We start from the raw sequence: 7093 nt of genomic DNA on the forward strand, positions 1-7093 counted from the left end.
TTTTTTTTTTTTTTTTGGATTTTCGCTTTTTTTTCCTTTAATGAATGGATCTGTGACTTCGACGTCCACCGTGCCTGCCATCCGCCCCCTTTGCGCCTTCGTCTGGGGAGCAGGGAGTGGGCCGCAGTGGGGCTCAGGCCGAGGCCTTTGCCTGCTGCCGTGTGCGGATGAGTTTGGTTTGGACGACACCCAGCAAGAAGGATGGGGAGGGGAAGGGAGCACCCCACTTTCCAAGAGGAGCAGGGAGCCTGACCCCTGCATCCTGCCTGGGTCATGAAGGAGACTTGGGGGTCCCCTGGTCCCATGTCCCCCTTGCCGACCCACCACCCAGCATCCCTGGGGAAAAGAGAAATCTTCCGTGCCCTGCCTCCCACCTCAGGCCCCAGCTCGGGGCCCCTGTTTGCTGGACTGGAGACTTCGGGGTTCTCTGGGACCCGAGCGTCACTCCCTGCCACACCCCCCACTGACCTCCCTCCCTCCGGCCTGTCACCGCTGCCTCACACCCCACCCCCAGCCCCACTGTCGAGACGTGTCTGGCCCTCCCCACCCCACCTGTCTCTCTCTCTCCCTCCGGATCTGTCTGCCTCAGCCTGTCTTCAGGTGTGTCCCGTCCGTTTTCTCTCCATCTGTCTCTCTCTGCCGTTCCTTCTCCCCCCGAAGCCCCTTCTCTCTCCTTTCTTAATGCACCCTGCCCCTGGCCAGCCGGCAGCCTGAGCTTCAGCTCACCCTCTCTCTTCATCCGCCCAAGCCCCCTGCTGCGGCCTGGGGGGATCAGCCAGCATGGGAGGGCAGGGGAGGGTGTGCTGGGCGGGGCGGCCTGGCTCGAAGTCCTGGTCTGGCCTGACCTCGGCCTTGCCCTGCTGCAGGTTACCATGGCGGCAGCTACAGCCCCGACGGGGTGGAGCCCGTCAGCCCTGTGGGCTCACCCAGCCTGACCCATGACAAGGGGCTCCCCAAGCACCTTGAGGAGCTTGACAAGAGCCACCTGGAGGGGGACCTGCGGCACAAGCAGTCAGGTAGGGCCCCACCCTGCCCCGCGCCCGCACACAGCCCTGCAGGCTAGGGACAGGCGTGACCCCACCACGCAGCCAGGGAGGCCGAGGCGCCCAGAGGCGGAGGAGTCGCCTTGGTCCCGCAGCTGGCATTCGTTCGCGGGCGCACCCCGCTGGGCACACGCCTCGTCCGCCCCCGCCCCCTGACCAGCTCTGCTGTGCCCGCAGGCCCCGGGAAGCTCGGCGGTGAGGCCGTACACCTCGCACACCTGCGGCCGCTGCCCGAGAGCCAGCCGTCGGCCAGCCCGCTGCACCAGACCGCCCCGGGGGTCAAAGCCCACCAGCGGGTGGTCACTCTAGCACAGCACATCAGCGTAACTACCCCTTCTCTGCCCCTTCCTCCCCACCTTTGCGCCTGGGGCGGGGGCAGGGGTGAAGGGAAGGTCACGCAGCTCCTTGGTCTGGTGGGTAAACTGAGTTCTGGTGGTGAGGACCGGGCACCTGGGGTTGGGGAGGGGAGTAGCATCAGGGATCCCAGAGTCTCAAACCCAGATTCCGTAGCCGCCCCTCGTCCAACTCTTGGAGACTCGGTGTGAGCCCGTCACCCACAACCCACCCACAATGGCCCGTGGCTCCCGACCTGTGCGGGACCACCAGTTTGAGACCTCTGGCCAAGCGGCCGACCCTAGGCACGCGGGACGTCGAGGCCACTGGGGGCCAGGCCCGAAGTACGCATGCCCTCAGCGTTCAGTCTAGCGCCCCTGGAAGGCCTGGCGGGTGGCAGCCCCTGACCCCGTGCCTCTGGCCTGCAGGAGGTCATCACGCAGGACTACACCCGGCACCACCCACAGCAGCTCAGCACACCCCTCCCCGCCCCTCTCTACTCCTTCCCCGGAGCCAGCTGCCCCGTCCTGGACCTCCGCCGCCCACCCGGCGACCTCTACCTCCCACCCCCGGACCACGGGGCCCCAGCCCGTGGCTCCCCCCACAGCGAAGGGGGCAAGAGGTGAGCTCCGGGGGAGGGAACCTTTCGTTGGTCAGAGGTGTGTGCCTGTGAACAGATGAAGAACCGCGGCCAGAAGCTGGCAGTGTTTACCCAAGGTCATGGCTGGTAGACAGCAGCTGGCACGTTCGTCCCACTCTAGGGGTCCAGGTGCCCAGCCAGACGCCTTACACGTGTGAGGGGGACTCTCGCACAGCACAGGGCGTGTGGGCAGCTCTGGCCCCTCTCACGGGTGAAGGAACAAAGGCATGAGAAGTGAGTCGATGCCCCTGCCCACAGGGGCGCAGGCACACACATGCTCACGCCCTAGGCGCCCGTGGGCCTTGGGGGCAGTGAGGAGAGGGGAGGCCCCCAGCTCTAGGGACAGGAGCTACTCCGACAGGGGGCGCCGCCTGAGGGAGGCGCAGGTGGAAGACAGCAGCCTGTCTTTGGGGGCACAGCGGGGGTCAACAAACGCCACCCATGGGCCAGGTCCCGCCCATAGCCTATTTGTGCCCAGGCCACGAGCTAAAGGTAGCTCGCGTTTTTAAAAGGTTGTTGAAAACAAAGGAAGGACTTAGGACAGAGACCACGAGTGGCTCACAACACCCGAAACGGCCACTGCCTGGCCCGGTACAGGACGGGCGAGCTAAGGGGGGCGGGGCTTGCCGGGGGAGCGAGGTGGCTGCGTCCCTTGAGAGGGAGAGCGTTGAGCCCTGGACACGGCCCGGACCCCTCCTCCTAGGTCTCCAGAGCCAAGCAAGACGTCAGCCCTGGGTGGCAGCGAGGACGGTATCGAGCCCGTGTCCCCACCGGAGGGCATGGTGGAGCCCGGGCACCCCCGGGCCACCATGTACCCACTGCTGTACCAGGACGGGGAACAGGTGGAACCCAGGTACCATCATGCGTGCCCACCCCCCACGCCCACGGGAGCTGCAGACTCAGCCCCTTGCCCACCCGTGGCCTTAGGGTTTAACAAGGGCTTCAGTGTGCAGCTGGGGGACCTCACACCTGCCACGCAAATGTCACAACCCTGGGAGACCTCGGCGGCAGCTCCTCGGGCCTCGGGCCGGGTCTCTCAGCTGCTGGCCCTCAGGGAGGCTGTGAGAAGTCATCAGCGGGATGGGCTGGGCCGTGGTGGAGCGGGTGTGGGGCAGGGGCAGAAGAAAAGGCCAGGCCTGCTGGCCGTGGGGAAAGACGTGGTCTGAGCCCTCTGGCTCCCAAGGCCTTTTTCGGGGGGGTCGGAGGCTATTGCAAGTGGACAGGTATGGGCCCCCAGGGCAGCCACGGCTCCCCAGAGATGCCCTGAGCCCGAGGACGGGCTCACTACAGAGACGATGTCAGGAGACGTAGCCCCTAAGATGGGGATGCAGGCGTGGGACCAGGGAAGCTGGGTTCTGGATTTTTAAGGCAGCCGAGGTGGCGAGTGCCCCGTCCCCAGAGGCTGCAGGCTCAGTGCCAAGCGAACTGACCCGGGTGTCTGACCCTCGCAGCAGGATGGGCTCCAAGTCCCCAGGCAACACCAGCCAGCCGCCCGCCTTCTTCAGCAAGCTGACCGAGAGCAACTCCGCTATGGTCAAGTCTAAGAAACAGGAGATCAACAAGAAGCTGAACACCCACAACCGCAACGAGCCGGAATACAGTAAGGGGGCCGCCCGGGGGCGGGGAGCCGGCCCGGGGGAGGGACCCACGGCGGGGCTCTCCAGAGCCAGGTGGCCCGGCCAACCACCCTTCCCACGTCTGAGAGGCCCCAGCGGCCTCTCTCCTTGCTGCAGGCGCTTGCCAGTCCAGAGTGGCACTGGAAAGACCAGCAGCGGGCACTCTGTGAATGCGCGCACGAACGGCTCTGGGTCAGACCCCTACCGGGGGCCCGTGTGTCCCCCAGTCCTGGCGCTCATCCCATTCATGACCGTCCCCCAGGATGTGGTTGGTGGGCGTCAACCCTAGCCTGGTCCCCCACCCTTGGCACAGTGCCTGGCACATAGCATGTCACAAGCGAGCACATGGCTACGGAATCGGCCCCAGCCTCAGGAAGGCTGGTTGGCCAGGGAGGTTTGGGGCATCTCAGGGGCTTCTCTTTCTGAGACTGGAGTAGCCACCTTGCAGATAGTCGCTGGCCCTGGCGGGTACCTCCAGAGCCTTGCCTAGCACAGTGCTCCGGCCAGCAGGCGGCAGCCCAGGCAAGCTAGTCAGAAATGCACAACCTCGGGCCCCCCAGATCTGCCGGGCCCTTCTGCCCCGGACAGGCTCCCAGGCGTGGTCCTCGTCGTGGCCAGTGGCGGGCAGAGCGGGTGGCTGGCTTCCTGGGCCCCGGGCCTGTGGTCTCACCCATCTCGTCACACCCTCCAGACACTGGCCAGCCTGGGACAGAGATCTTCAACATGCCCGCCATCACCGGAGCAGGTAACCGTCCAGCCCCCTCCCGTCACTGCCACGTCCTGGGGAGGTCAGGCTGGGCATGGGGGCCTGGAAGGAGAGTCAGGGAGCATGGCCTTAGAGGCCCCTGGGGCCCCCACCCCAGCCAGACTCATGACAACAAGGGGCCCTTGGTTCAGGCGCCCTTCCTCTGGTCTGAATGAAGCTGGCAGTGTGGCCTACGGGCTCAGCGCGACGTCTCCATGTGGCGTTGAACCCTGAGGGCCACTGGCGCCTTTGGCCAGGCACAGCTGCGGGAGACCCCTTCCCCACCCACACAGCTACAGGCACAGCGGCAGGAGCCCCCCCTGCACAGATGCAGGCACAGCTGCTGGGAGCCCACCGCCGGGCCTCGGAGGGGCCTGCGAGTGTGCGGCTGGGAGGCAGGCCTGTGTTGGGGCGCACAGGCTCCACTCATGGTCCACGCAGGCAGCGCATCCCTTCCACTTGGAAATTTGAGCGGGGAAACACTGACGCTGTGTCGTGGAGATGGTGTCAAGTTCACACACGTTTTTAAGCCACACTTAAGCCTTCCGTGATATTTGGACTTGGGGACGGGGGGGGCCTAGGGGTTGGACCCCAGCCTCTGGTAGGGGCCACCCGTTTTCTGTTGCTTCTAGGGAAGGACTTGGGTGGGGCTTTCAGCCGGCGCCTTGGTGAGTGTGGTGTCGGGGGTCTGAGCCCAGAGACGACTGGGGGTGACGCGCCCCCCCATGGACAGGCCGTGGCCCCGGGGCGGCGGCCGGGGATTTGCAGAGCTGTGGGAGATGGGCCGGCCTCCCGGGGACTGGTGAGCAAGGACAGCCAGGATTTTATCAGCCATCAGGGCCTCCAAGCTGAGAGGGCGCGTCTGTCTCCCCAGTAAGCCTCAGGCAATAGGAAGGAGCCGGTGTGGCCGAAACAACAAGATGGTTAGCAATGGATGCTTCTGGAACGTTCCGGATCTTGACATAGGCCCCAGACGCGCAGGTGCACGTGTCTGCAGAGGTGCAGTGCTTTGGGCCAGACCGCGTGTGTGAGCTGTATTTGACCCTTTTAAAAAAAAATCGTTCTGTTCACACACAAAAAATGTTCCCAGCTGTTGGTCTCTGCTGTGCACGCCTGGCGCCGGGCTTCGCCGTGGTGACTGGAGCCCGTCAGTCTCCTTGCCCTGCACGGTCACTTCACGGCCGTGACCTCGGGTAAAGGCTCAGGCACCTCTCTGATCCCTAATCTGAGCAGAAACCGTCACGACCTGTGTCCCTTGCGTCATTTCCTCCCCCTGTTCCAATGTTTGCTTATTTTGTAGGACTGTAAATACCGTTTCTTTCTAGTGCTCAATCTCGTTGGACATTTTGCTATTTCTTGAGGGCATGGGGTTCTTTTCGTTTTTCTGTCGGTTTTTGTCTCTTAAGTGTTGATGAAAAGTGGCTAAGACACAGCCTAAAGTGTGGAGAGGGTGTCCCTGGTTGTGAACGGCTTTGACACGAAAAGGAAGAAACAATGTAGTTGGCAGTTGGTTGCTATGGAAACGGGATGTTCGAAGCGGCCGCGTGACTCCCAGCCTCACAGAGGCCCTCGGTCTCGCTCGGAAAGATGCGTGCTCTGCGCCCTCGGTGTCCGTATGTTCGCTCAGAGCGGAAGTTTCAAAATCCGTGGGCGTATTTCCCGGCGGCGGGCGGAGTGGGCTTGGGGCTAAAAACGCTGAAAAGAGACACCCCACCGGGATTTGCAAAAGTCCCCAGAATGGGTCACAAGGAAAATTTTTCAAAAAATGAGATGAGAAACCTGGTCACCAGAAAAGGAGGCTTAGTTAACGGGACGTGACGGAGGGCGTCCGGGACCTGCGTGTCGATTCGGCCACTCTGTGACGGGGTGGCTGGGCCGGGGGCGGTCACGCAATTGTCTCCAGCTCTGCCCTGTCCCCCCGCACGCACCGTAACTGCATGGCTGCGACCCCCACCTCACCGTCCGTCTCTGCACCTCTTTCTCCTCGTGGCTCCGGGTGGGGAGAGTTAGGCCCAGCTTGAGAGGCCGGCGGGACTGGGAGTCCCCGGCCTCGTGGGTGGGGGCGGTGGGGAGACCGTGCAGTCACCTTCCTCCCGAGTCTCTCCCGGCGACCCCCGCCAGCCCCTGGGACCCAGGGTGGCCCTCCCTCCCCGTACCCGGTGCCGACCGCTGGCTCGACTTGGTCTCCCAGTGGCCCCTTCCCGAAGCGGGGTGGCCCTCTGAGCCCCTCCCCCACACCTCGCCCCGTTCCCCCTTAGTGAGGCCGCTCGGAATTTAACAAAAGCAGCAGTCCCAGCTGGAATTGGGGGTCAGAAAGGGGGTTCTGATTTCCCGGAGGGCAGGGTGGGAAGGAGGCTGGGGCGGGGGAGTCCTCTAACCTCCCGAGCCCCACCACCCTCCCTGAAGTGCCCCCTGACTTCCAGGGCAGTCATGGAGGAGCCTCCCCACCTGCACCCACAGGAGAGGCTAGCTGGGGAGGAAGGGGGGGGGCCAGCTGTCCTTTGCCAAAATATTGCTCACTGTGTATTCTCTCTTCTCCTCCCCCCCGCTTCTCTCTCCCCGTCTCCCCGTGTCCCTCCGGCCCCGTGTGTGTGTACGTGTGTGTCTCTCTCCCAGGCCTCATGACCTGCAGAAACCAGGCCGTGCAGGAGCATGCCAGCACCAACATGGGGCTGGAGGCCATTATTAGAAAGGCGCTCATGGGTAAATATGACCG

General features: G+C 64.1%; 1 protein-coding gene across 1 annotated transcript in view; it reads left to right on the forward strand.

Annotated features, from left to right (window-relative positions):
• Positions 1 to 7093, forward strand: part of NCOR2 (nuclear receptor corepressor 2) — a 179833-nt gene that overhangs the window by 169517 nt on the left and 3223 nt on the right. The window contains 7 exon segments of the mRNA XM_039879488.1: positions 845 to 1016; positions 1221 to 1366; positions 1805 to 1998; positions 2720 to 2869; positions 3468 to 3616; positions 4324 to 4377; positions 6994 to 7080. Coding sequence (XP_039735422.1) covers positions 845 to 1016; positions 1221 to 1366; positions 1805 to 1998; positions 2720 to 2869; positions 3468 to 3616; positions 4324 to 4377; positions 6994 to 7080 — 952 coding nt within the window.

This window comes from Pteropus medius, unplaced genomic scaffold, assembly GCF_902729225.1.
Source record: "Pteropus medius unplaced genomic scaffold, Ma_sr-lr_union100, whole genome shotgun sequence".
NCBI lineage: Eukaryota > Metazoa > Chordata > Mammalia > Chiroptera > Pteropodidae > Pteropus > Pteropus medius.